The 27,809-nt window shown below is 39.7% G+C and overlaps 11 protein-coding genes across 23 annotated transcripts in view; 6 read left to right on the forward strand and 5 right to left on the reverse strand.

The window, feature by feature from the left end:
• Positions 1–427: 427 nt before the first annotated feature.
• On the reverse strand, positions 428–1,476 carry LOC104827386 (B3 domain-containing protein At3g25182-like). Its single transcript, XM_010560558.2, has 2 exons — positions 805–1,476; positions 428–757 (listed from the first exon to the last, which is right to left on the reverse strand). The coding sequence occupies exons 1-2, from the start codon at positions 1,440–1,442 to the stop codon at positions 475–477; spliced, it is 921 nt and encodes a 306-aa protein (XP_010558860.1). The 5' UTR covers positions 1,443–1,476; the 3' UTR covers positions 428–474.
• An 846-nt stretch (positions 1,477–2,322) lies between these two features.
• On the reverse strand, positions 2,323–3,153 carry LOC104827387 (B3 domain-containing protein At1g05920-like). The gene has a single exon (XM_010560560.1). It carries the CDS (start codon positions 3,151–3,153, stop codon positions 2,323–2,325), a length of 831 nt encoding a protein of 276 aa, XP_010558862.1.
• Positions 3,154–3,287: 134 nt separating this feature from the next.
• On the forward strand, positions 3,288–7,585 carry LOC104827388 (endonuclease III homolog 1, chloroplastic). Its single transcript, XM_019204046.1, has 13 exons — positions 3,288–3,302; positions 3,394–3,398; positions 3,488–3,728; positions 3,783–3,872; positions 4,596–4,662; positions 5,122–5,193; positions 5,312–5,430; positions 5,828–5,894; positions 5,998–6,089; positions 6,278–6,415; positions 6,514–6,618; positions 7,029–7,112; positions 7,240–7,585. The coding sequence occupies exons 1-13, from the start codon at positions 3,288–3,290 to the stop codon at positions 7,384–7,386; spliced, it is 1,242 nt and encodes a 413-aa protein (XP_019059591.1). The 3' UTR covers positions 7,387–7,585.
• Positions 7,586–7,709: 124 nt separating this feature from the next.
• On the forward strand, positions 7,710–10,345 carry LOC104826193 (gamma-secretase subunit APH1-like). The gene is made up of 6 exons (XM_010558761.1): positions 7,710–7,943; positions 8,220–8,375; positions 9,004–9,089; positions 9,447–9,572; positions 9,725–9,852; positions 9,939–10,345. The coding sequence occupies exons 1-6, from the start codon at positions 7,831–7,833 to the stop codon at positions 10,080–10,082; spliced, it is 753 nt and encodes a 250-aa protein (XP_010557063.1). The 5' UTR covers positions 7,710–7,830; the 3' UTR covers positions 10,083–10,345.
• LOC104827389 lies at positions 10,311–10,844 on the reverse strand. Its single transcript, XM_010560562.1, has one exon. The coding sequence runs from the start codon at positions 10,842–10,844 to the stop codon at positions 10,311–10,313; it is 534 nt and encodes a 177-aa protein (XP_010558864.1).
• Positions 10,845–11,309: 465 nt separating this feature from the next.
• Positions 11,310–11,954, reverse strand: LOC104826194. The gene has a single exon (XM_010558762.2). It carries the CDS (start codon positions 11,916–11,918, stop codon positions 11,385–11,387), a length of 534 nt encoding a protein of 177 aa, XP_010557064.1. The 5' UTR covers positions 11,919–11,954; the 3' UTR covers positions 11,310–11,384.
• A 733-nt stretch (positions 11,955–12,687) lies between these two features.
• On the forward strand, positions 12,688–17,505 carry LOC104826195. Of its 10 annotated transcripts, none has more exons than XM_010558763.2 (10): positions 12,688–12,783; positions 13,125–13,287; positions 13,818–14,431; positions 14,732–14,842; positions 15,001–15,541; positions 15,835–16,089; positions 16,483–16,552; positions 16,690–16,868; positions 16,984–17,050; positions 17,178–17,505. In XM_010558763.2, the coding sequence occupies exons 2-10, from the start codon at positions 13,150–13,152 to the stop codon at positions 17,336–17,338; spliced, it is 2,136 nt and encodes a 711-aa protein (XP_010557065.1). In that variant the 5' UTR covers positions 12,688–12,783; positions 13,125–13,149; the 3' UTR covers positions 17,339–17,505. The 10 variants fall into 10 exon arrangements, with proteins under 10 accessions (XP_010557065.1, XP_010557072.1, XP_010557074.1 ...); XM_010558766.2 differs by having other exon boundaries at positions 12,717–12,783; positions 13,135–13,287; XM_010558765.2 differs by having other exon boundaries at positions 12,732–12,783; positions 13,132–13,287.
• Positions 17,506–19,431: 1,926 nt separating this feature from the next.
• LOC104827390 (putative B3 domain-containing protein At3g49610) lies at positions 19,432–19,938 on the forward strand. The gene has a single exon (XM_010560564.1). It carries the CDS (start codon positions 19,432–19,434, stop codon positions 19,936–19,938), a length of 507 nt encoding a protein of 168 aa, XP_010558866.1.
• A 454-nt stretch (positions 19,939–20,392) lies between these two features.
• Positions 20,393–23,128, forward strand: LOC104826196 (probable hydroxyacylglutathione hydrolase 2, chloroplastic). 2 transcript variants are annotated; one of them, XM_010558773.2, is made up of 8 exons: positions 20,393–20,475; positions 21,011–21,175; positions 21,300–21,503; positions 21,774–21,897; positions 22,139–22,239; positions 22,322–22,396; positions 22,477–22,575; positions 22,679–23,128. In XM_010558773.2, exons 1-8 carry the CDS (start codon positions 20,422–20,424, stop codon positions 22,829–22,831), a joined length of 975 nt encoding a protein of 324 aa, XP_010557075.1. In that variant the 5' UTR covers positions 20,393–20,421; the 3' UTR covers positions 22,832–23,128. The 2 variants fall into 2 exon arrangements, with proteins under 2 accessions (XP_010557075.1, XP_019059602.1); XM_019204057.1 differs by having other exon boundaries at positions 21,014–21,175.
• Positions 23,129–23,545: 417 nt separating this feature from the next.
• LOC104826197 (probable transcription factor PosF21) lies at positions 23,546–26,551 on the forward strand. 3 transcript variants are annotated; one of them, XM_010558776.2, is made up of 6 exons: positions 23,546–23,813; positions 23,910–24,762; positions 25,027–25,159; positions 25,321–25,405; positions 25,731–26,117; positions 26,290–26,551. In XM_010558776.2, exons 2-5 carry the CDS (start codon positions 24,077–24,079, stop codon positions 26,099–26,101), a joined length of 1,275 nt encoding a protein of 424 aa, XP_010557078.1. In that variant the 5' UTR covers positions 23,546–23,813; positions 23,910–24,076; the 3' UTR covers positions 26,102–26,117; positions 26,290–26,551. The 3 variants fall into 3 exon arrangements, with proteins under 3 accessions (XP_010557078.1, XP_010557079.1, XP_010557077.1); XM_010558777.2 differs by having other exon boundaries at positions 23,917–24,762; XM_010558775.2 differs by having other exon boundaries at positions 23,547–23,813; positions 24,040–24,762.
• A 442-nt stretch (positions 26,552–26,993) lies between these two features.
• LOC104826198 (probable fructokinase-1) overlaps positions 26,994–27,809 on the reverse strand; it is a 3,625-nt gene continuing 2,809 nt past the window's right edge. The window contains exon 4 of the mRNA XM_010558778.1: positions 26,994–27,444. Coding sequence (XP_010557080.1) covers positions 27,316–27,444 — 129 coding nt within the window. The 3' untranslated portion in view covers positions 26,994–27,315. The remainder of the gene's footprint in view (positions 27,445–27,809) is intronic.

Consider the following 27,809-nt stretch of genomic DNA (forward strand, 5'->3'; position numbering starts at 1 on the left):
TAGTTATAAGTAATTTTATATGTAATATATATATATATATGTGAATTTATATGTATATAAATTAATTTAAATAAATTATGTAATTTATTTTTGTTTGAAATGATGATGTGTCATAATTTTGATGATGTGTACATAACTTGGAAGCCAAGTTATTGCCACATCATCATTTTTGTTTGAGTTGGCAGTCGCGGGGGGTTTTCGGTGAATTATTAACAAGTTTGGGGTTTTATTGGTTAATCATACCAAGTATAGGGTTTAATTGGTAAGCAAAAAAGTACAGGGTTTTTTCGTTGACCTGAGAAAAGTACAGGGTTTTTATGGCGATATCCCCTTCATATAATTTCGCTTTATTACATTGTCAGTTGCATCCAAAATCAAAATCTAACAAGACAACGGAAACCAACCCATGATCTCATTACCCAAAAAAAGAATCATAAAATCCGCCCAGTTCCAAGATGTAAGGAAGAAACATGATCAGAGAGCAGAGCTGCATTGGCCGGAGCACAAGGAACTTCGTCTGGGAGGAACAAAGGCAAAACAGAGTCTGCCTTGAGACCGGAACGACCAGAGCTCGATCGGGTCTCCTTCTTTGAAGCCGTTGGCATCCACGATGGAGTTCCAAGTAGAGACAAAGACGAAAATCGAAGAGCAGTTCCCAGAGTCCTTGGCCATGTCCCATCTCCTCAACACCACATTCCATTTCCGATGGAGTGGATCCACGAGAACCGCCACCACGTCCACATCACTAGTCTTGAGCCTGCACTTCTCGTCGATCCTCCTCTCCTCCGTGGACTAGTCTTGAGCCTGCACTTCTCGTCGATCATCCTCTCCTCCGTGGCCGTCAAGAAATCCTTTTCGACGACGTGGTTCGTCGGGATGGCGAGACGGCCGAGGTTTCGGTTAATGTCCGACTTGAAGAGGTTCTTCTCTATGACCAGCTTGGGTGCGTAGCCGTTCATCTCTCTCATCACGTTCAAAAGCCACAGCGGAGCTTCTCTTGGAGGCACCGGGCTTTTGGAGGTGGACCCTGAATCGTACTTCTTCCGTTTCTTCAACTGAGTGCTCTGTTTTTCTTCTTCCGATTCCAGCAATGGACGCTTCATACGGCGTTTGCACTCGGCAAGGGAAGAAGAAGAAGATGAAGATCGGTCAAGAGGTTCTTCTTCTTCCGATTCCACAAAAGGGCGCTTCATACGGCGTTTGCACTCGGCAAGGGAAGAAGAAGAAAATCGGAGAGGAAGTTTTTGTGAAGGTCGTCTAACGAAAGAAGGTGAGCGCTTTCTTGTTGGAACAGAGACAAGAGGGTCGAGGAGCAATGCAGTGTCCTGTCTGGGTTCATCGACAGGCCCTTCAATGGCGGCTTTTGCTTCAGAGAGATCACAGTGGAGTCGATCATACTCCGAGCTGGCGACTTCGGCCAAGAGAAACAGGTTACTCCACATCTCCTCTTCTTTCGGACAACACACAAGAACACTGATGGCGATTCAAAGCTCTGCAGAGAAAGCGAGAGAGACAGAGAATCGCTTGGGGATGAAATGACACTAACGCATCTATCTATATATATATATATATGTATATGGAGAGAGATATGGTATCAGCAATTTTCCATTTCTTGGAATCGATCTTGATTTCCTTTTTTTTTTAAATTAACCATTTTTTTAAATTTTCCTTTTTTTCTTTCAGGTAGAGTAACGAGAGTATTAACTGCCAATTCGCAACTCGTTTTTACCTTTTTACAGATTAACAAATAATATGTATATATATATTATTTTTAATGTAATTTATAATATATATATATGTATGTATGTTTTATTAGTTATAAGTAATTTTATATGTAATATATATATATATATATATGTGAATTTATATGTATATAAATTAATTTAAATAAATTATGTAATTTATTTTTGTTTGAAATGATGATGTGTCATAATTTTGATGATGTGTACATAACTTGGAAGCCAAGTTATTGCCACATCATCATTTTTGTTTGAGTTGGCAGTCGCGGGGGGTTTTCGGTGAATTATTAACAAGTTTGGGGTTTTATTGGTTAATCATACCAAGTATAGGGTTTAATTGGTAAGCAAAAAAGTACAGGGTTTTTTCGTTGACCTGAGAAAAGTACAGGGTTTTTATGGCGATATCCCCTTCATATAATTTCGCTTTATTACATTGTCAGTTGCATCCAAAATCAAAATCTAACAAGACAACGGAAACCAACCCCCATGATCTCATTACCAAAACAAAAACCAAGATTCGATCCGATTTCAGACAAAGAATCGTAAAATCCACCCAGTTCCAAGATGCAAGGAAGAAACATGATCAGAGAGCAGAGCTGCATTGGCCGGAGCACAAGGAACTTCGTCTGGGAGGAACAAAGGCAAAACAGAGTCTGCCTTGAGACCGGAACGACCAGAGCTCGATCGGGTCTCCTTCCTTGAAGCCGTTGGCATCCACGATGGAGTTCCAAGTAGAGACGAAGACGAAAATCGAAGAGCAGTTCCCAGAGTCCTTGGCCATGTCCCATCTCCTCAACACCACATTCCATTTCCGATGGAGTGGATCCACGAGAACCGCCACCACGTCCACATCACTAGTCTTGAGCCTGCACTTCTCGTCGATCATCCTCTCCTCCGTGGCCGTCAAGAAATCCTTTTCGACGACGTGGTTCGTCGGGATGGCGAGACGGCCGAGGTTTCGGTTAATGTCCGACTTGAAGAGGTTCTTCTCTATGACCAGCTTGGGTGCGTAGCCGTTCATCTCTCTCATCACGTTCAAAAGCCACAGCGGAGCTTCTCTTGGAGGCACCGGGCTTTTGGAGGTGGACCCTGAATCGTACTTCTTCCGTTTCTTCAACTGAGTGCTCTGTTTTTCTTCTTCCGATTCCAGCAATGGACGCTTCATACGGCGTTTGCACTCGGCAAGGGAAGAAGAAGAAAATCGGAGAGGAAGTTTTTGTGAAGGTCGTCTAACGAAAGAAGGTGAGCGCTTTCTTGTTGGAACAGAGACAAGAGGGTCGAGGAGCAATGCAGTGTCCTGTCTGGGTTCATCGACAGGCCCTTCAATGGCGGCTTTTGCTTCAGAGAGATCACAGTGGAGTCGATCATACTCCGAGCTGGCGACTTCGGCCAAGAGAAACAGGTTACTCCACATCTCCTCTTCTTTCGGACAACACACAAGAACACTGATGGCGATTCAAAGCTCTGCAGAGAAAGCGAGAGAGACAGAGAATCGCTTGGGGATGAAATGACACTAACGCATCTATCTATATATATATATATATGTATATGGAGAGAGATATGGTATCAGCAATTTTCCATTTCTTGGAATCGATCTTGATTTCCTTTTTTTTAAAATTAACCATTTTTTTAAATTTTCCTTTTTTTCTTTCAGGTAGAGTAACGAGAGTATTAACTGCCAATTCGCAACTCGTTTTTACCTTTTTACAGATTAACCATTTCTTAAATTTTCCTTTTTTCTCCTTCAGATACAATACAGGAGCTCTCGCCGCCTCGACTCCTCCCATTGCCTCCCGAATCTTTCAAGCCATGAAGCGCCAAATGTACGGAACTGCTCCTTCTCGCAAATCCATTTCTCCGACAAGCCGGATTTCTGGTTCCGCTTCAGACCCAGGTTCTCTCTCTCCCCCCCCCCCCAAACCCAAAATTTACGGGGGCCTTCGTATTTCCAGAGAACCAGATTGCACATACATCTCGACCAAGGATGGGGCAACATAAGCATCTCTTTCCAACCCGAATTTCCTCGCCAACCCATGAATCGAGATTAGGGTTTATGCGCGGAAGAAAAGGCCGAAACAGCAACCTCTGGAGCCTGTAGTGAAAGAGTCCGGCGAACAAATTCATGCCCAGAAAGTAAACTTCTCTCTTTTTCCTGGAAAAAGATTCGGCTTCTATCGCATTTGTAACTCGCTTCTTCGGTCGGTTCCGACAGTTCTTATAATAGGGTTGTGGAAAGTGCATTTCTGTGAAAGTGCGCAACTTTTGGGTGAATTCGATAGGACCGAGCTTAATTCAACCAGGTTTTGTGCCAGTGATCGAAATGCTTTGAATTTGAAGCTTGTCTGAGCCAAAAGGGTTGAGTGGTCGGAGAGAATGTTGAAGCATGACGAATTATTGAGAAATGCTTGCTGATTTTCGCCCCTTACCTTGTTCTGGTCAATTTCAGCAAATGAGACAAATCTTGATTAGCAGTTCACTTGTTCTATAAGCATGACAGGGTAATGGGTGTGTCGGTAAATCTAGCCAGAGCGTGGATCATGTTTCATTTGAGTATATGATGATACTCTGTAACTTGAGGTTTTGCGATCCTCATGACGCATTCTTTATTTTCTTGTGTGCTGCCTTTTGTTCTTTGTATTTGCTCGGTTTATCTTTCTTTCCTTTATTTTGTAAGTTCACCACCTGGATTCTTCCATTTCGTTTTGTTTCTCTTGCAAAGTTAAAAATTAGTCCAGATAGAAGATCCTTGACTTCATATTGCAGTGATTTTTTTTGCTTTTAAACCTCTTGCATAGTTGATTTGTTGCGAGTTTGTTTATTATCTTCCCGGTCCCTCTTTTTTTCAAAAAAACGCAGGAGATGTGTGGGTTACCTGACATAGAAGAGTTTGCTTACAAAAAGACCAACGGATCTGTCTCATCTGGTAAGTCCCACTGTACGTAATTACATTTGTGCTTATTATATGATACGAAGCCTTCAGATATATATAGTTGTTTAAGAAGTTACGCATAGCAGGTGGATTTCAATGATGTTCTCTTCTAAACCAAATCCTCAATCATGAATAGTGAAGGGCAGAAACAATATTCATAGCATTATGTCATGTTCATCATGGATTTTAGATGAAATCAAGCTTCTGATGGATATTTAGTCACTGTGCCTGTGCAATAACTCTTTTAAATCGTTCCTTACCTATGTTTTCTTTAGTTCTTATTTGATCGTTTAACTGCAACTCGGGCAACATTTGAAACGTTTTGATATGTTGTGCATTTATAACCAAATCGATAGATTCTTTCATAATGATAATACGTGGAAAGGTATTGGAAATGCTTTCTTTTTTTTTTCCTTCAACATAACATTTTTGTTATGTGGACTGGTTTTGCAGGGAAGTTAAAGCCTAACCCAGATATAGAATCGATGAGAAGTACCACCAACAAGTCCTCGATCAGAACAGCCGGTAGCTTATCATAAACCAGCAACCTTAGTGACATTTTTTTATAGATTTTTTCTTGTGGATGTTTCATCTGAATTCTGCAATAATTGCAATATATGTATGATGTATTGATCTTATCTAGGTCAACCACCTGATAACTGGGAAAAAGTGCTTGAGGGTATTTGCAAGATGAGATCTTCTGAAGACGCACCCGTTGACTCTGTGGGATGTGAGAAAGCTGGAAGCTTTCTGCCACCAAAGGTACAATTATTTTATTCGATCTAATTTTGCAGGTATCGGTGATGTTTGTGTAATTATCCCGACAGCTACACTCGTTGATTTTCTGTTCTGATGTATTACTTCCCATTTCGTTTTCTTTATAACATGGTGTTTTATGCATCGAGCATAACCAAGTTGCTAGCTCCTGCTTGAGGTTTTCTGTTTATCATAGAAGCACCTTTTATACTTCATGATCCTGGTAAAACTGTAATGTAATAAATGCTAGTTCAAGTCTAGGGGAATTTCTTCATGTTACTCATCCTACACCCTTTCACTCTTCCCACATTTCAAAGCATCAAGTAATGTTTGAAGGGAGAGAGATGGATTGTTCCTTGTTTGACCACTGATATTCTTCTTGCCAAACACTTGTTATATCTAGGAAAGAAGATTTGCGGTGCTAATTTCATCACTTCTTTCAAGTCAAACTAAAGATCAAGTAAACAATGGTCAGTTTCATTGTTGTAGTATGAGTCTATGACTACCCACTGTTTTTTCTCTTTTTCTTTTTTGTGCAACCAGAAATGTCATTCAGTTGCTTTCAATATGCAGGGGCGATACAACGTCTTCATCAAAATGGCCTTCTCACACCTGATGCCATTGACAAAGCTGATGAATCTGTGCTCAAAGATTTGATCTACCCGGTACGTTATCTCAGTGCCATCTTACTTGTTGACATTGAAGATCTCTCTGAGTCTCTGATACCGGCATGGATCCATGGTGTGTAAATTTTCAGAAATAGATGCATAGAAAAAGAGAGTGAATAAAAAAGCAAAGAAACATATAGGTTCTGCTGGGGGTTATGAAACTAACTGTTTGCCTTTACATCTAGGTAGGATTCTATACTAGGAAGGCTAGTAATATGAAGAAAGTAGCAAAAATTTGTCTCACGAAATATGACGGAGACATTCCAAGCTCTTTGGAGGAATTACTTGCGCTTCCAGGAATAGGCCCCAAAATGGCTCATCTGGTAAATTTGATCACCCAACTCATTCTGCGAGGTAGATACACACACATTTTATAAAAAATTCTTGAAAATTTTCTTGTGATGTGATGTCATGTATATAGGTTTTGCACATAGCATGGAACGATGTCCAAGGGATATGCGTAGATACGCATGTGCATCGCATTTGTAACCGGCTTGGATGGGTGTGTCGAACAGGAACTAATCAGGTACTTCTAAGATTTTTTTTGCAACTTCAGTATGCATGTTTTGTGTTGTATTATGTTGTCTTTGGGATAAAGTCCAAAGCATGTCCGACTCGAAAAAATTTCAGAAGCTTTCTCTTCCCACTCTGCCACTCCCACGAACAATCGAAAAGACTTAGTCTTGTTTCGTTTTCCATCTTAATACTAAATAAATATGTATCATAGTTTCAATCTTTGGACAAATCTTCCTCACTTCAGTGCTATATAGGCTATGGTTCTTGTTGGTAGATAGATCTGCCAATTATCACTGTCTATAGAAAATCATCTTGGGATTAAAATTTGATCTTCCTACAGAAAATGGTTCAATTCATAAGGCTGTTACCGCTGTTCTTCTGCTTGTGTGCTCACTGTCTGTCACTGTGTTTTTGGCGCAGAAAACTCTGTCTCCGGAAGAAACAAGGGTAGCTCTCCAACAATGGCTGCCAAAGGAAGAATGGGTTGCCATCAACCCGCTCTTAGTACGTCCTTCTTCTAACCACCTTATCAGACAATATGATCATATTATGTTTTCCACTCGCATTGCATTGATCAGGGCTTTGAATCGGCGAAGAGACCGAACTCAATCCGTAATTGTTGGATTCGCAGGTGGGTTTCGGACAAACGATCTGCACTCCACTCAGACCAAAGTGTAGAAGTTGCAGCGTCAACGAGTTGTGTCCGAATGCATTCAAGGAGACTCCGACCTGCCCTTCATCCAAACCGAAGAAATCTAATCAGAGCAAGAAAATTTGATCCAAATCAGATTCTTGATTCTCTTTCTTGATTTGTAAAAAGGCATTTCCGTGTTTTAAAAAAGGCTTGCGTTCAAGAAACTGTACAGCTGTTATGGGAATGAGCAAGAACACAGCTTGTGTTTTTAGTCTCACTGGATTGTTGTTGGTATTTTAAAAAATGTCTAATTTCACGAAATTATTATAGATTATTGTTTATACATACGGAAATTAATTAAAATACAGAATTTTCTCTGCAACCTTTTTCCTAGGTTTAAAATATTATATTTTGGTAAATAGTTATTTTAAATTTTGTGGAAACTAGTCACAGTTTTACAAATTCCGTTTCATTTTTTTCAATGGTCGTCTCCTTTGCAAGGGACGACAAAAAGGAAAGTCTCAACTTTTGGAAGCGGATGATCATCTGAAGAATCTGATCTATCGTAGCAAAGTGCGGTGGTGACGGATGACTGTCGCGGCCGGGATTGGCTACGCGCTCGTGGCTCTGGGACCGTCTCTCTCTCTCTTCGTCTCCGTCATCTCCAAGAAGCCTTTTTTGATCCTCACTGTTCTTTCCAGGTTCCTTCTCTCTGCGATCTTCTCGGGAAAATTCTGGGTTATGGGTTTTCTTCCCATCCATAAACGGAAAAATTTCTGACGATTGTCTGCTTGAATTGAGTCGTTTTGCTTCGCAATGTCTGATTAGGCTCGTTTTGATTCTGCTTTTGCGGAGTTTGGAGTGCTTCGCGATTAAGAGGGAAAATTAGGGTTTATAACTTACGTGTTATGCTTCTTGGGATTGATTGAAGGATTTAGTCGTCAAGTTGATGCATTTTGTTTGTGAATACAATGTAGCACACTGCTATGGCTGGTGAGCTTGATTATCCTGTCTGGGCTATGGAGGCCGTTTCTTCCTCTCAAGGCTAATGTCTGGTGGCCGTATGCTATACTCATTGTCATGTCCGTTGGTTTCCAAGAAGGTCTTCGGCTTCTGTTCTGGAAGGTGTACAAGTAAGTTTTCATCTGGCTTGCTGTTGTTATCTTTCTTAGGTTAATCTTTCTGGTTTTGGCTGAATGATGAGGTCCTAATAGTGAAAGATGGTGAATTCGCCTTTCGGTTGTGCATATGGCCCTGAGTTGGAGTTGGAGAGTACACCTGAAAAGTATTTGTATTGCTTTTCTGCCTGTAGCTTTTGATCTTACGGCCGAATCTTTTGATTTGGACCTATTTTCAGACTGCCCATTGATTATCATATTATTTGGAATCTGTCTGAATTTGTTAGCCTCGGATGATCTGAAGGGATGTGTACCCGAAGCTTATGGCTATTGGTAATTGAAAATGCTCCATATGGATAACCCGTTATTTTGAATAAATTAGACAGCTTTATCTGATAAATCATTATCTGTAAGATAGCATTGGCATGTATTGGTCATCTTCTGAGCTTTTCTTGAGTCTTTTGTTTTGATCCTTTTAGAAACTTCACTTTGAATCTTGGTTTGGGTACCACAATCACAAGTTTTTAGATTTAAGGATTTCTACCTGGTGCACCTAAAAATTTGTCAACTTGCATCATAGTTCACTGAGTTACAATTGTTGGTTATCATGTTCGAATTTTTTTTTTCTTTTTTTTTACTGAAGGAGGCTTGAGGACGTCTTGGATGCCTTTGCCGATAGAATCTCAAGGCCTCGTCTGTTTTTAACTGATAAGATGCAGATTGCCCTAGGTATGTTTGTTTGCAAAAAAGATTTTTGTATTTTACTGAGATTAGATGGACTGTTGCTTTGTGAAAACTACTCATTCGAATTGGATGGTGTTATTATCTTTTAAAATGAGGGCGACTCTTATTGTGAAAATTGACAAGTTGTCTGCTCAGGCCGTTGAGCTTGTGAGAAGCTCAATGAACAGTTTCATCGGGTGACTGGTTCTGGTCACGGGTGAACGTGAATGCCAGAGATTCATGGAAACCACATAAACTATATATCTTCTACAACATTGAATCAGACAATTGTTGTACTTTTTTCTTTTTGTTGCTTCCGTTCTTGATATATGAGCTAAGACAATTCCAGCCAATTTCATGCAGCTGGTGGTTTAGGTCACGGTGTGGCTCATGCTGTGTTCTTCTGCCTGAGTCTTTTGACACCGGCATTCGGTCCAGCCACATACTATGTTGACAGATGTCCACAGATGCCATTTTTTCTAATATCTGGTGAGCTCAAAATTTATATATACATATATGTATGTTTGCTTCCTACACTTATATGCATATGTTCATTTTCTATCTCACAAAGGTATGCAAAATTCATGCTTATGGTGATAATACTGCAAATACTGATTCAGAAGTTTCTACATCTCTTGCAGCAATCATTGCTCTTGCATTTGTGACAATCCACACATTCTCGATGGTGATTGCATTCGACGGGTATGCAGAAGGGAGGAAAGTAGATCAAGTATTTGTTCCAGTGGTACACCTTGCTGCTGGAATCTTGGTATAACTCCACCTACATTTCATCGTTCTATATAAAAATATGTTCATTCTTTCTTCCCTTTTCTTACATTTTTGGGATCTTGTCAGACGTTGGTGAATTTCGCGCCGGGTGGCTGCGTAATCGGGATTCCTCTTCTCTACATCGTGGCATCCTTGACGTTGTTTTACTGCGGGAAAATGGTCTGGAGAAGGCTGACAGAAAACCCGAGTCAGGGCGTTGTTTCACACTAACCCCTCCTGTCTCTGTCTCAGACCGCGGTCTCGGTTTCAGGTCCATAGATCGCTTCCTCTTAAACTCATCGCTTGTGTCGGACTCGGATTATTCTGGATAATACCATAGGAGTATTTTCGATAACCCATGGGAAAAAAGGCGTTTTTATAGTTGCATAGTTCAGCATACTTTCTCTTAATTGCATTGAGACAGGTTACAACACATGAGAACATAGCATGTAATCTATTCTACCCTATGAGTTTATTGTTAACGATGAGAATAATTTCAGATAATTTAAAAACATTTTGGTTAAAGTAATCGAGTGGATTGCCCTCGATCGGACCATGCCTCCGGTAGACATTGATGCAGTCGATGACTGCGTTTGTGCCGTCCTGTACGAAGGTGATCACCTCCATGAACGCACCTTCATTAGCTTTGCTCCATGCTTCTTGGAACTTTGTAAGCGCATTCTCGTAGTCCGAGTCGCAAACGCCGAGTCGGTTTTGCCCTAACTCGTCCGATATACCGCCTTTGATCGCGTCAATATGGCTCGATCCATCGATCACTTGATTTATCGTTTGCGATGTAGCGACTAACAGAACGCCGTTTAAGTCGGCCGCTGCCTTCGTTCGCGGGTCGGCACCTATGGTGTTACGGCAGAAGTTCTTGTCCTGCGTTTGGCTGCAGAGATCGTTGATCGCGTCTTGAGGAATCGCGTTTGCGAAGAAAACAAGCAGTGCTAGTATCAGAGGAAACAACATCACATATCTCGTCGACGCCATGTTACTGCAGCGTAAGAGAAGATGAGAACATAAAGGAATAGTGATGAATCCTTCGTGTGTGTGTGTATATATATATGTGTGTGTATAAATATGGTAGAAAAAGATAACATATAAATGCAATATGATAATGATATCGATTAAAGATTTGTGGTCAAATCTGGATCGATTAGTTTAGGATAATACATATTCTATGCGTTCTTTTTGTTACATTATGTGACGAAATTTAATTATATAGTACTTTTTAAAGAGAGGGGAGTAAAATTTGTTGCCAGTTTTGCAATTGAATTATACGGATTATGTTAGTAAATATAGATTAACAACTAATAATTGAGAATAATATAGTGTCTCTCTAAGCATTACCTTACAATATTTACACTCTTGGATTATTTTCCATAATACACAAATAAATTGGTATTATTTTTGAATATTCATGCAAAAAAAAAACATTTTTTTGTGTGTGCATAATTCAGCATACAATATATTCTGTATAGAGATAGGTAGGTTACATACAACACATGAGAAGATGGCATGTAACATATGCTACCCTATGAGCTTATTGTTAACGACGAGAATAATTTCAGACAATTTAAAAACATTTTGGTTAAAGTAACCGAGTGGATTGTCCGTAGTCGGACCATCTCTTCGGTAGACATTGATGCAGTCGATGACTGCGTTTGTGCCGTCGCGTACGAAGTTGATCACCTCCATGAACGCACCTTCATTAGCTTTGCCCCATGCTTCTTGGAACTTCGTATGAGCGTTCTCGTAGTCCGAATCGCAGACGCCGATTCGCTTTTGCCCTAACGCGTCCGATACACCGCCTTTGATCGCGTCGATGTGCGTCGATCCATCGATCACCTGATTTGTCGCTTGCGATATCGCGACTAACAGAACGCCGTTTAAGTTGGCCGCTGCCTTCGTTCGCGGGTCGGTGCCTATGTGTTTAAGGCAGAAGTCCTTGTCCTGCGTTTCGCTGCAGAGATCGTTGATAGCGTCTTCCGGAATCGCGTTTGTGGAGGAAATAAGCAGCGCGAGTAACAAAGGAAACACCATCACGTTCCTCGTCCACGCCATATTATCGATATTTTAAGAGAATATGAGAGCATAAAGGAATAGTGATGGTTCATGTAAATATTTTGAAGTATACATGCTACATACATATATATATATACATATATGATATTGATTATAGAGTTGTTAATTATCAAATCTGAGTGGATTAATTATGGATTTTATATGTGCTATGTTTTTTATGTTCATTATATTTATTAATTATACATATACACTATATATACAAAGAGATAGGATTCAGATTTGTTACCCCTATGTTTGTAATTATAATATAGAGATTATGTTTGTAAGAAAAGACTATCAACAAGTGATTGACGATGATAACCAAAAAAAAAAGGTCTGGTGTGTACAATTTCATATTATTTCAATAATGGCTCACATATATATAATAAAACAGTAACTAATATTACATGACAAATTGTGATGTAATTATTGTAATCTCATTCGCGAAAAAAATAATAAACAATAAAATGTCAAATATAATAAAAGATAAATCTTTTAATATAATAAAATTTAAATTTAATAAGAAATAAAAATCACTCTTAAATTAGAATGTAATGATAAAATAAATGTAAAAATAAATCAATATATAGACGATTTGTCTCTATTTGTTATCTATTTTTTTATGTTAAAAAAATTTGGTGCTTATTTTTTTTTTCCATTTGTAAGAACAATTAGTACCGTTTTCACAGGAAAATTCCAACAACAGAGAGAGGGCCCACACTCGTTCGAACGGGTGGCGCCTTTTCGAATTCCGTAAAAAAAAAAATGCAATACAGGCGCAGCGTCCCTTCACACTGTATTTGTATGTTCGTGTTTGTGTCTCTCTTTGACCCAAGGGAATCAAATCCTAGGGTTTCCTTTCCAGGTATGCTGCTTCTTCTGGATCTTGGAATTTCGCCTTTTCTCTGCCTTTGATCTCTGTTCTCTTCTCTCCTGGTGTACGTCTCTTGTTCTTTTTTTTTTGGGTATTTTTTTTTTATTTTTTTTGGTAATGGTAAATGAGGTCTCTTGTTCTTCGTCTCTTTTGTGCTCGAAACTTGTTTTGTGAAGTTATGGCTTTTGAGTTTTCGAAGTTTACGTTGTGAATTTGCTTGGTTTTTGAGGGTCGATTTCGGTTGATTTTCTTTCTTCTGTCTGTGGAATGATTTGCTTTTCGATTTTTCTTTTGGTTACAAAATGTAACTCTTGCTGCTGCTATCATACAAGACATAAGTAGAGAGACGCAAAGACAATGGAAACCTCGGACGTTTGTCCGCCAGAGGATGCAATTCAAGCTCTGTTAGAATATCTTGTTGACCCTTTGCTACCTGTTAAATCTGCCACCAGTGATGTTCCATCGATGGCTGAACAGGAGCCTGTAGCAAAGCAGGTACTCCGTTGATTTCTTCCCAAGAGATTCCAAACCTTGATTTCCGGTTTTTTGTCTTTGTTTTGGGTTTTGTCGTCTCTTCTCCATAGTTGTTCTACTTTTGTTTCAGTGTCTTTCATTTGACAGTAGGAAATTTCTCTGTTTACATTGCATTTTCTATGGCTTATTGTTATTCATAGACTATTGAAGCTGGTCGGACAATGGATTTACGTTCTTAGTGTTTCTAGTTAAGGTGATTGCTTTTCTGTATATTGAAATTGCTTTGAAAGAGTTGCATCGTAACAACACACGTCTTTCCATGGTCCCTTTTCAATCCACATGCCAATATCACCATCTTCTTGGGGTAGACAATAATTATGCTCTCATATTGCTAAGCTTCGTTTCCTGCATTCATGCTGCTGTAAAAACCATGCATATTCTTCTGCGTTTGGTCCTAAATGAATGTGCCGAAAAGTGTTTTGCAAGGTATCTTGTCATGGCTTGTTTATATGTACATGGATGCATCCAAATTGCTGACTGGTATTGCGAAGGTACATGCTGTTGTGGTGCTTTACAATTATTATCACAGAAGAAAGCATCCTCATCTCGAGTACATGAGTTCAGAAGCATTCTGCAAGATGGCTGCTGTTTTCAGGCCTGTTCTACTTCAATATTTGAAGGAACCTAATGAAATTGAACAGTGTGATGCTTCCCAACAAACTTCACTAGTGAAGCGGGTTATAATGAATGCATGTGGTTTGTGTACGAATTTGGATGTGTTGCCAGCTTCATCAAGCATAGAGAAGTGGCCGATTGGAGAAGTTGTCATTTTCTTGGTTGATTCAGATAGGAAAATGTGTTACCTTCAACACAGTGAGATCACTCAGGGTGTGTGGTCACTGATTGAAAAAGCCGCCCACGACTCTCATCATAGCTTAGGATGCCAGCTGGGCGAAGTGAAGGATATCGAAATTGTTTTTGAGAAACTTGCATTTTCAGCAGTTGAGGAAGCAACAGGTTTTAAACAAAATGCTGTTATGATTGTGGAGAGACATGTTGTGTACTCGCTGAGAAAGGAGAGGACAGCTGCCCGTTTCTACATTATGCGGTGCTTCTCAGAAAATAGTGACCTCGTAACACTTCCCATTGAGGATGCAATTAACAGGTACTAAGTGATCTAACCGCTGCAATACTGCTAGTTATCATAACCATAGCATTTTCAGTGGAATATTCATCTTGTGGAACCATCAACTGCCAGTAAAATGTAGTGCTAGTGATCTTAAGTAGGTGATCTTGTTGGAAAGACTGCTCTTATGAATGTGAGAAACTGGAGCTTTGGCACGTAATCATCTACTCACTTTTCCTCATATTTGATTAGCATGAGTATCTACGTGATGTGTTATGTTAGTATCATCAAGTACTGCTTTCCTAATCGACTCTCATAATAACTTTTCGACATTAATAGCTTGCAAGGTCCACTACTACAGAAGATCTCCTCCGTATGGACAACCACCCCTGTAGTTGAATACTTTCATATGCTTCCATTTTCTGACATTGTAGCTGATTGGTTTTCTAGGTATATTTTCTTGTCTTCTCAGCTTTGGTTTTTTGTTATTCGACATTAGTTTCTACCCTTTATGCACAAAAAATAGATTGCTACATCCATTGCTTCTTGGAAAAAATTTAATACATTTTGGTTGGCAATATAGTATATTATTTTCTTGTGTTTTGTAGGGGAGAAGATGAAGGGTTTGTTGAAAAGAAAGAAGCAGCATCTATGGCCGTTGGTGTTGGAGAGAGCATAAGAACAGAGGAGGTAGAAGACCAAATGACAATGGAAGCCGCTGATATTGGTAATGAAAGGCCAGATGTGGCTTCTGGTGGCAACAAGAGAGTACAAAGACAGGAGCCTAAAGTTCATAGAAAAACAGCAAGTTTCAGTCGTGGTAGAGGCAGAAAACATGTTCCTTCAAAGCCAAAGGGTGGACAATCGTGGGCAATTGAAGTCATTGGTTGTGGTAATGAAAGTTCACATGTGGTTGCTGATGGAAACAAAAGAGTAAGCGGAGGACAGGAGGAGGCTAAAGTCCATAGAGAAACAGTAACTTCCGATCATTGTAGAAGCAGAGAACATTTTGCTTCAAAGTCAACGGGTAATGATCAATCATGCGATGATCTCAATGATCGACACTCTCCAAACCATGGCTTTCTTAGAAACAGTCCTAACACTGTCCAGAAGGATAGCCATCCCGATAGAAAGAAGAACGGTTTTGAGGTAAAGTTGAGCTCTTTTCTTTTACAGGATGAACCCTACAGCTTTCGTGCTTTTTTTTCATGCTTCAGTTGTTTGATGTTTGGTTGGGTCTTAAACAGAATCTGATCCTCTTTTCATTTGTACATCAATTCATCAAATGAGTACCCCTCTGTTTTTTAACAAAATCCGTTTGTTTTGGAGACTAAAAAAAATGATTTTCTTACACTGATGATGAGTAGCCTGTTCATTTCTGCTACTATCTTACACATAATCTTATTAGCTTTAGTTCATCACATCATTTCTTGTACATGCAGCTCGGGTCTGACTCAAAGGTGATCCAACGTAGTGCTGATCACAGAGAGAACGGAACTCAAAAGAGGAAATCCATTCCTGATGAACCACAAACTGGTGCTGACAAGCTGCGTAGTGTTCATAACCATAATTCCATTGCAGTTGATGCTCATAACTCCAACCTAGATCTCGACAAGTTCCAAACTGTGATTCTTTCCAAGTCAAAGCTATTGTCAGAAACTGCATTGAGAGTTCTTTCGTGTAAACGTGATAAACTGGTATGTTCCTTTCTCCGATTTGAGATGATACTTACTCTGCAGTATACTTCCTCCACTATAATGTCATATGGTAGCACACAAGAAACATGGATCTCAGTGCACATTCACGATGCATTAAACGATTACTACATCTATCCGTTCATGGTTGCACAAGGGTTGTGATTTGATTTCAATACAAAGCCATCAATATTATGCTCAGACATTCTCTTTTACTGCCCTTTCTGTACTGTTAATGTTAAACCAGATTCTCGGTACCTTTCAAAGGTCATGCTATATATATATACATATATAGATATCAGATTCTGCTGTGTGATTATTTCTCTTGGGTATGTTGAAGAGGTTCTCTTTTTCATAAAACTGGAAATACACTCAGATGTTTCTCCGTGACTGCAGATTCTTCAGCAGCGAAACATTGAAGATGAGATTGCTAGATGTGATAAAAGCATCCATAATATTCTCCGAGGTGTATGCATGTCCTCTTGTCATAACTTCCCTTAATCCTAAATCTAATAGAAAAAGACAGGTTTGATCATCTAAGTGTATGGTACAGTTACAGAACAAGCACATTACATGAAGCTTTTCTGATTGGACTTGTTACAGGTGGTGAAGATGATTGGGAGCTGAAACTGGAATCGATAATAGAGTGCTGTAATGATGTATACCCAAGACGTGCATCCATTGAGACAACATCTCAGCAATCACCCGATAACTCGGCTTGCCAATCTTACAAAAGGCTGAAGCTTTCTGAACCTCTCCCCTGTAGGAAAAGCTCTTGTCAGGTAAGTTATATCCCCAAATCAATGAGTCTTGCAAAAATACTATACTTCTTCTTCTTCTTCAAATGTCAAGATTTCATTGCGCCCTGCAATGGTGGCTCTCTCTCTTTTTTGGCAGAAACTTGATGATATATGTTACGAGAATAACTGGGTTTTACCCACGTATCGAGTATCGTCATCAAAGGGTAAGGGCTTTCAATAAAAAATTTCATGCAAGAGTGTACAAATCAAAACCATCCTTTATATATATATATATATGTATGTTCGTGATCCAACCAACATTCACTAGCATATTTGAGCTGTTTTGGAAAGGTGGATTCAAAGCCGAGGCGAAACTAACGGAGAGAGAGTTGGAATACACGACCTGTGGAGAGGAGAAACCAAATCCAGAGGAAGCTAGGGATTCCGCTGCGGCTTGCTTGTTGGCCAAGTTACACTCCTCACCCTCTTTGATCCATAATCTTTTCAACTGAAGGGATTAGATGCATCCAAGTTTTGGATTAGCATTAATGACATTATACTTTTTTTAATTGATAATGTCATCCTGATATTCTATCAATTATCTCATTTTTTCAAACTCTATCTCATACATGCAAAGTAATTTTTTTTATAATCTTAAATTTCATCAGTTATTTGTGTATATCTTTTAGATATTTGTCTAAGTATATCTTTTAGAGTATCCTGGAAATCCATGTATCTCTTTTCACACTTGAATTTTAATCCAAGTATAGACATGTTTTGAATATTTTCTTACCAATAGGTTATCTAAATTTGTGTTATCTTTTTACTTAATTAAGATTAAACAATGAATTATATTTTTAAAATAATAATTGTTATTATTAAAAATTATATTTTTGATACATAATTAAAATACGATAATGGCTATTAGAATTTCTTTTTTTTCTTTCTTTTTTGAAACAAACCCAAAAAAACCATTAATTATCTCAATTACACTAAAAATTTTTTTTACTAAAAATTCATTATAATAAATTATAAACTATTATGTTTGGAAAAAAAGACCATCAAATATGTAAATTATTTTAAAAAAATAATATTTCATTTTAAATTTATTATAAAAAACATAAAGTATTTATTTTAATAAAAAATTATTAACTATCTAAATTATTAAAAAAGTTCTAATTTAAGTTTATTATAAAAAACTATAAAATTTGAATAGAAAAACAAAAATAAATTATACAATTATAAAAATCACAAAAATATAGTATTGATTTCAATCTATCATATTATAGTATCTACAATTTATATAAATACTATAATGTCTTCGCTTCATTTCGAATAGAGTTCAAAACTCTGTAAATTTGATCTTTATCGCGAGAACTTTTAATATCTTTATATTTTTTAGTTTGTATTTTGACAAAAATTGGACCGATTTATTGAATTAACTGTTTAGTGGTTAAAAGTGACAAGAATTATTGCACAAGTTAATTAAATAAAATAAAAGAATATCTCGTAATAGTTGCTTGTAAGTATGTGTGCATGAGAAGAGTTCAGTTGACAGTTATTTATGTTTTAGCTCTTTCCGATTTGACTGTTTCGATGATGGATAAAATAGTAATTTACGAGAAATGTGCTCTTGCCATTTTAATTAATCCGGATTAATCAACTGCGAGTTAACAACTTACTTTCCATGTCCGTATTGTTTTTATCTTAATCAATTAATCCAGATTAAAACAAATCAAGTTTTACAAAGTTTCCTTTTCTATTCCCAGTTTTATCTCGGAGATATTAATAAATAAATAAACTTGAAAAAAGCTCCCAAGAAATGAAAAGGATGGAGGGATAAAATAGTAATTATGGAGAAGCTAAGTGTTCATGAAATTCGTCCGTATCAGATTTTTTGTTTTTGATAGAGGAGATGAACGATAATTCGAAAAGCGAATCCTACAAAATCTAAATAAATGGAGATAGAAACGAAAAGGAAACTACTGAGCTCCTATATAAGTGAGACACCCACTCACCCTCTCCATATCTTCCTGCAGAGAGTGTAAAGCTGGAGGCTTTGACCGATCCATATGCTGTCGGCAGTCATGGAGTATCGGTTAGACCTCTTGGTGTATGCTGCTGCTGCGATCGATCCTCATTTTCTTCATAAATCCCTCGATCTTCTCGGCCCCGGACCTGCCTATGCGATGGAGCTTCTGGCGGGTTTTGCTCAAATGGAAGATCTTCCTCCTCAGAGATCCCCCAGCATCTACGTTTCGACCACATCGGGAAGTTCTTTGTCCCCACCGGAAAGAGAAACCCCCGGAGAAGGCGCCAACTTCTTTGACCTCATCATGCCACCAGACACCCATCTTCTGTCGTCTCCTTCTTCTGTCTCCAATCCCAGCAAGCGCCCCCATGATCCAGAGGAGGAGAGGAATAACGGCAAGAGACAGAAGATGGCGACTCTCGTGGAGAGTCATTCTCATTCTCCGGACTCCGACATTACCACCGCCGAGGAAGAACAGGCCCCGATGGAGATAGTCGCCGACGACCCCCCGCTCCCCCCGCTGCTCCGATGGAGATAGTGGTCGACGACCCCCCCACTCCCCCCGCTGCTCCGATGGAGATAGTCGCCGACGACCCCCCCGCTCCCCCTGCTGCTCAGAGTGTCGTGAGAGAACCACCTGCTTGGATCGCAGATGCAATGACAAGGATGAACGGGCAGGACCCCAGGCTGGTTACAGAGAAGACCGTGACAAAAAGCGACGTGAACAAAAGCCTTTCTCGTCTCTTGATCCCTTTCACCGCAATCAAGGACGAAGACTTCTTGACGGATGATGAGCGGAGATCGATAGACGGAATGTACGAAGAGAGCAAGAACACCAAGAAGAAGTACGCCGGCTTCCAGGTGAAGGTGATAGACCCGATGACGAGGACATGGGACTTGGCGCTGAAGAGATGGAACATGGAGAAGAGCTCGAAGAACGACGGGTTCTCTTCCAATTACTCGCTGCAGAAGAACTGGAACAGGCTTGCAGAAGCGAACGAGTTCGAGGAAGGGGATGGGCTCGAGCTCTGGTCGTTTAGGGCGGAAGGCCAACTCTGTCTCGCTATCTTTACCCATTGAAGAGGAGAGAGGAGAGAGAATGAATACGTCTTCTCTCAGTCAGGGTTGTTCACTTTATTATATGTCGTTGAGTTTTAAATTTTGTTCGAATGTAAAAACTCGTTGTTCTTTTTGTCCTTGAATTTATATATTACGTTGACGGAGTATGGAATATATTTTTCACTCTCTCTATATGTATGTATATATATATATATATATATATATATATCTAAATATATGTATTTTCTTCCCCGTTTGATGTATCAGATATGAGTTCAGATGGTTGGGTCTGTAAATTTTAATTTTCCCCCCGAAAATTGGAAAAGATTATTTAAATTGGAAAAATACGTAGGAAAAAATTCTGAAAATTGTGTCGATTCCGGTTTGCCGGTTCGGTTCGGTTCGGTTATCGAAGAATCTACGGTATTTAGGTGGTGGGTGAGCGACACGTCGATTAAACCTCTTCCTTCAACGAGAGACTGTGAGCGAGCGACGGAGAGAGAGATGCAATCCATCTCGAAAGCTTCCTCTGCTGTCTCCTTCTTTCGCCATTCTAGGGTTTGTTTCTTTTGTTTGCTTGTTGTGAAATCTATCGTTCGATGATGAGTTTTCTTTGTTCTCTCCATCTCTGTGTTGGGATCACTCGAGAATTCTAGGGCTTACTCTCTCTTACGCAGTCTGTTTGAAAATCAGGGTTTGTAGACGAATACTTTGCGATGCTTCGTGGTATTATAAGTGGGAGCAGTTAATTTTTTTATTCTTCTGAAGTTTCGAATTTGATTTGTGAGATGAGGAGGAAACAGCTTGTATAGATGGAGTGCTGTGAATTATGTATCCTACTTGTAATTTTAGAGAAAAACTGAGTTTAGTGTTCTTGATTCTGAAATATTGTGTCTGGGTTCCTCACTTAAGATACTGATTGAGGATTATAAATTTAGACAGAACTTGTTGATCATCTACAACAGGTTTGTGTTTCAGTGTCACGATGATTTTACTGGGCTTTTGGATTGTGTGATATAGTATGATATATGCACAAAAGCTTGTCAGAATTTTGAAAACGAGTTATCTTTTTCTCTGTTTTGCTCTTTGGCAGAAGGAGACAGGTCGGAAATATATGAAGCCATGCCTGAGACAGCTTAACCTCAGAAAGGGTATTGTCTGTGGAGTAATGAAACTGTTCTCTGTGCCTCTTCGAACTGTTCGAGTTCCACGGTTCTGCAGTGTCTCCAATGTCTCTTCCTCATTGCAAATTGAACTGGTTTGTGTGTCACAGTTTTGAATATTATTTAAACTTTCATGCCAACAAGACATTACGCAGTTCGTCCAGTTTTGAATATTATTCTCAACTCTTAAGGGCAGATATGCGTATCTGTTATTTTCAGGTGCCATGTCTTCAGGAAAACTATGCTTATATTTTGCATGACGAAGATACCGGCACAGTTGGAGTAGTTGACCCTTCTGAAGCTACGCCTGTTATGGATGCATTGCAAAGGGACAATCGAAATCTGACGTACATATTGAATACCCATCATCATTATGATCACACTGGCGGGAATCTGGAGTTAAAAGACAGGTATGGTGCGAAGGTATGGTGCTTCCACAGTTCCTTCTGCTTTGATGTTTGAACGAGCATGGTAATGTATGAGAAGTATAGATTTACTGAAGACATTAACATGTTTACTTTTGAAAATCGTACAAGATTTACCATACTGGTTAGATCTTAATTGTCTGAAGTGGAAAATTTTTGTGTCTTTCTGATCCTTTTACCGGACTAGATTTTTCCGATGCGAGTATTTGACTCATTTAGCTCTATATAAGGGACCTGCTACAGAATTTATCATGTTTGTGGCATGCAGGTGATTGGTTCGGCTGTAGATAGGGACCGGATCCCAGGAATTGATATAGCTCTGAAGGATTGTGACAGATGGATGTTTGCTGGCCATGAAGTCCATGTGCTCGAAACTCCTGGCCACACAAGAGGTTGCTTTCCGTCCTCAAAAGTAATTCTTGAATGTGTTTTTTCTAGGATTTTCAGAACTTTGTTCCAAAATCTCTTTTTTATTTCTACATTATGTTGTGAGAAACTGTGGACATATATCTTGACAGTCATTGTCTGAAAAGTATGGTTGTGTCGCTTATAAAGAAAAAATTCATTGTAGGAACATTGTAGTGTTCATGATACCTGGTCTCATTTTAATTTTGTGGATTCATCTGAATGCAGGCCATATCAGTTTCTACTTTCCAGGGGCACGAGCAGTTTTCACGGGTGACACCTTGTTTAGCTTATCATGTGGTAAGCTCTTTGAAGGCACTCCCCAACAGGTAAACCATGTTTCCATATTTACAAACCATTAAAGATTCTCTCTTTATTTTCTCCATTTATTTTTCTCTACTTGTTCTTCAGATGCATGCTTCTCTCCAGAGGATCGTTACTTTGCCCGACGACACAAGCATATACTGTGGTCATGAATATACACTGGTCCGTGTAAATTCTCGTAGCTATCTGAGCACCTGATTCAAACCATCTTCACTCGATTGACTTCTTTTTGAATATGGCAGAGCAATTCCAAGTTTGCGCTGTCTATAGAGCCAAATAACGAGGTTCTCCAGTCCTATGCAGCCCATATCGCAGATCTCCGCAGCAAAAGATTGCCAACGGTATGTAAATTCTTTTGTCTCGTATTCCTTCGTCGGATAATACGCATTCCCTATACAGTTTCGCTGAATACTGAGGTATATGGGTTGTTTTGGACAACCTCAGATTCCGACAACGGTGAAGATGGAGAGAGCATGCAACCCTTTTCTAAGAACGACGAATCCGGAGATCCGAAGGGCATTGGGGATCTCAGAGGCAGCAGATGAAGCAGAAGCTTTGGGAGTTATACGTAGAGCAAAGGACAATTTCAAAGCTTAGCCCTTTTCTGATAATATATAAATAAAATACGTATAAAATGGATGGAGGTTTTTGTTCAACAAGTTCTTGCAGGGGAACTTCGGGTTTTTTTTTTCTCCTTCCAATTTTAATGATTAAAATGTTATAATGTAGATGAAGACAAGGGCCATCCTCTGTTTATGGGAAGTGGAGGACGGCAACTTGACGTCGGTGGCAAATCCGAGAAAGTTGAGGGATCGGATGATAGGCCAAGCGATGTCGAGTTGCCACCATGCCTGGCCGATGGATGATTCGAACGCATGGTGATTATTGTGTGTATATACATATTACATAGAGAGAGATTGGGCCAATATTTTTGTGTATAAATTAATTTTTTAAGAAAAAAATTATTACTGGGCGTTGGGTTTAAAGCCCAAGAAATCCTAAAAGCCCATAAGCCAAATCTTAAGCCCATTTTTTGTGTGAACACGTGTTGGCCTAAAGCGATAGCATCTTCTTTTGATCCAACGGTCAGTAACACAGCTGTACCAACACGTTACCGCATCTGATTTCTGCCCCTCCTTCCGGCGCAAGGAAGGAATAATTCGCAAGTCGTCTACGGCACGAGTGTAATCGATTTACGCTTCTCATAGTTGTACCTTCGGTCAACGGACCAGGAATCCAAACCACATTTTCAAAGTTTACAACAAATAATGCACGTTTTGGATCTGCGAAGTGCGAACAGGCACGTGCTCATCCACGTGATTGGAAGACAGAACACATGAATGGAGAGAGAATGTTCTTCTTCCCTTCCTTTCCATGATTTTCTCCTTCGATTCCTTTCTCCCTCCCTCTTCTTTGCTTCTTCAGGAATGTAAAAGCCCCTAAACTTTTGCGGGGAATCCTACAATTTTCCCGGAAAATTTCTCTGCTGGAAACTTCCTTCTGTCCTTGTGGTTGTTGATCTCTCTGTTAAGTCGTTTTGCGTCGGTTTCAGGAGGCTACTGCGGCTGTCTGGATCTCTGTAAGTGTTCGGACAAGGGTTTCGTTGTTTCATCGATTTCTCTCTAGTCTTATTTTTCTATTTTGGTCCCTCTTGTTCACTTTGATTCTTGGGTAGGTTCTAGGGTTTCTTCGTTTTTTCCTCTCTCTCGCGATGGAATCGATAGCAGAACGTTGCGGATGAAACCCTAAATTTGTATACTAATGTCAAGATCACATGATCTGATTTTGGCAATAATCGTCCGCAGATAGTGGTGCGATCAAGCCTCCGGGGAATTCTTGATAATGGACAAGGAAAAATCCCCGGCCCCCGGTGGAGGTTTGCCACCTCCTTCGGGCGGGTACTCGGCATTTTCACCTAACGGAAGTAGCTTTGGAATGAAAACTGAGTCGTCATTTCCTCCTTTGGTTCCGAGTTCAAGCTCAGATATTGGTGCTTTTGGCCATGGATCAGATTCTAGCCGATTTAGCCATGACATTAGCCGCATGCCCGATAACCCACCTAAGAATCTGGGTCATCGGCGAGCTCATTCAGAAATACTTACTCTCCCAGATGATCTAAGCTTTGATAGTGATCTTGGTGTGGTTGGTGGTGCTGATGGACCTTCATTCTCTGATGAAACGGAAGAGGACTTACTTTTTATGTATCTTGATATGGATAAGTTCAATTCTTCGGCGACATCTTCGTCTCAAATGGGTGATCCTTCTGAACATGCTGGGAGGATTGAAGGAACACAGACAGGGTCGGCGAATTTGGCTACTTCCTCCAATCCTGAGACCATGCTTGCTGGTTCCAGTGAAAGGCCGAGAATCAGGCACCAACACAGCCAATCGATGGATGGTTCAACGACTATCAAGCCCGAGATGCTGATGTCTGGGGCTGAAGAAGCGTCCCCATCTGACCCTAAGAAAGCCATGTCTGCTGCTAAACTCGCTGAGCTTGCTCTCATTGATCCAAAACGTGCTAAGAGGTATTGTTTTTCCTTTTCCTTTTCCTTTGTGCTCAGTGATTTTAGCGACCGTGAAAAGTTTTCATCAAAATGTGCTTGAGTTCAGATCTTCTATTCAAACAGGCAAATTTTACAGTCAGATTACCACTAAAAGATTTGCTGACCCATGTGTTCATACTTCTTTCATTTTGCATGGTGTATCTTTTTTGTCCTTCCTCTCTTTTCTTCCGGATTATTTTCTATAAGTGGAGCCCTTGCATGACATGCCCTTGTGTGATTTAATAGGATATGGGCAAACAGGCAATCTGCAGCAAGGTCAAAGGAAAGGAAGATGAGATACATTGCAGAACTTGAAAGAAAAGTACAAACTTTACAAACAGAGGCAACATCCCTCTCAGCTCAGTTGACTCTACTACAGGTTGGTTGAATTAGTGTGCGGTATACTACCTTGAGATCTCTTGTAGGGATCGATGCTTCTCTTGTTTCTTGTCAAATGAATATTGTGTTTCCTTTATAATCTCAGTTAATATTACAGTATTATGATCATCAAACTTACACTCTTCTCTTCCTGTGGTTCAGAGAGACACAAATGGACTCACTGTTGAAAATAATGAGCTGAAACTGCGCTTACAAACAATGGAGCAACAGGTTCACTTGCAAGATGGTGAGGGTCTTCTTTTACAAGAACTTACTTGGAGGCTAAATGTTACTTTGATTTTTTTTTTCCCTTGTATATTTCTCAGTCTTATGAAAAAGTCATGGGGGGGCTTGATTGATCGCTTTTAGCTCAGTATATATCATGGATAGTCTCAAGGTGCTGAAATGCCAACCAAATTAACATTCAAGCCTTTCTTGTTTTCTTGCGTTTGCTAGTTAAGGAAGCTCCGATACTCTTCCCAATCAGGCTTAGTACAATTCATTATGGAAACTAATTTGTTAGCAAGTGTTCTTGTCTCTGGTATGACAAATCCATCCTTCTCTTTATGCAGCATTAAATGACGCGTTAAAGGAGGAAATCCAGCATCTTAAGGTGCTGACAGGCCCAGTTGTTCCAAACGGTGCATCGATGATGAACTATGGTTCTTATGGATCGAACCAGCAATTATATCACAACAATCAGTCGATGCACACACTCTTAGCAGCACAACAATTCCAGCAGCTCCAGATTCATTCACAGAAGCAGCAACAACAACAGCAGCAACAGTTTCAGTTTCAGCAACAACAACTGCATCATCTTCGGCAGCAGGAGCAACAAAGTGGGTTTGCGGATTTGAGAAGATCAATGCCTTCTCCGAGCCAGAAAGAGAGTGGATCATCATCTGATCTCAAGGCTCCCAAGATGAAGGACAAGGGTATCTGATGCTCGGTCCAGAAAGGTAGGCCTGCACAGTCAAGTATGCTTTCTTGTTCAAAATCTCATTCGGCCAAAATTATCTAAAAAGTCCTGTTCTTTTGCAACATGGCCAAAAACTAAACCCTACTCCTTTCAAGTTCATGCACCATACCATACCTTTTTTTCTACGTTGACCACATAAAACCTAATGGCAGGCTGGATTCGGGGATGACCATTGGTGCCAATGGCAGAAGCATTTTGGGAGAAAACATAAAGAGAGACAGAGAAGTTAAGAGGGAGAGGCTGGTGTATGTTTAGTTGATGATGGTGATATATCTTTGTTCTTTTCGGTATCACTTTTCGTTGGGTAATTTTTGTTCTTCCCTGTTTGTAATGGACGGTGACGAGTACCTTAGGGTCCTAAGATTAAGTTTGTATGATCCTTGTCGGCTCTATGCATTTTGAAAGTTTCTTGCATCTTTTGTACGATTTTTCATCTGGGGAGGGTGTGTGTTATATAACTTGGTCGAAGACAGGCTCTGTTTGAAGCTTCCATTTCAGAAAGTTCCATGTGTTCCAAAACACACAGAGAAAGAGAGCGAGTACAAGAATGTGCGGGGAGATGAAACGGGAGTTGTCCCTACATGGCCTTTGTCATTAGCACCATTGTGTTTCTTTTTTATTCTTCGCAGAATCAAAGATCCTCCAACGCGGCTCCGTTCTACTTGTTTTAGAACAGAAACTTGATGGCGATACTTTGTAACTGACATGTCTTATCATTACTGCTGTACATAATTCAGCAGCTCGATCTGGAGTGGCTTGAAGGCGTGTGGGTCTGTATCTGTTCGAGGACCAGCTTTCACTGTCTTATTCCGACCAAGTTCACTCGCGCAAACAAGAAGCCAAGACTTGAGACCAATGACGACGACAAAGAAGAAACACTTCATTGTCCCCAGATCTTGGCTAAACCACCGACAAAGCAAGCAGTAGTAATAGCGTCAAGATTATAATGTGGAGGACCTTTCTGCATGTACATGTATTAGTTCCGTTTGCTAAGTCTGTGACCGATGCTTAAAACACGAAGTCTCTCAAATCATTACATCAAAAACGAAGAGAGATAAAAATCGGGCAACCCATTCCTTGGTGCTCTCCTCTATTCAGATCAGATACATTAGGGAGAAACAAGCTCCAAGGAGAAGCCCTTAGGGGGGAAAACAAATTAAAGTATCACTTGATTGTTTCTATTTGCCTCGGAGAAAGCCAACAACTTCGGTATCGGTAGGAAGAGCAGGGATTGCTCCCTTCTTGGTCGTCGTTATCGCTCCACACGCATTTGCAAATCTCAGAACTTTCCTCAATCTCTCTTCCTCCTGTAATCCAAAGATATACCCAATTACTAACAAGAAAACAGTTTCATATTTCTAAGTTGGATGGTTGAAAAATCGCATAAAACTTGAGAAAAAGAGGATATTTTCTGTGCATTGGTTGAGATGGGTACTCTCTAAATCTATCACAAACTATCAAACTTCACCTAGAATTTAAAAGCTGAATATATATATATATATATATATATATATATATATATTATATATATATATATATATGTATGTGTGTGTGTGTATATATACATATACAACGTGTTGAATTTAAGAAAGGGTCCAGCTTTATTTGTGGCATGGTTTGCTGTTTTAATATCAGGATTGTCGTGGATATTCCCGGAGGCACAAACCCTACA

The sequence above is a fragment of the Tarenaya hassleriana genome, unplaced genomic scaffold, assembly GCF_000463585.1.
Source record: "Tarenaya hassleriana unplaced genomic scaffold, ASM46358v1 Cleome5, whole genome shotgun sequence".
Taxonomy (NCBI): domain Eukaryota; kingdom Viridiplantae; phylum Streptophyta; class Magnoliopsida; order Brassicales; family Cleomaceae; genus Tarenaya; species Tarenaya hassleriana.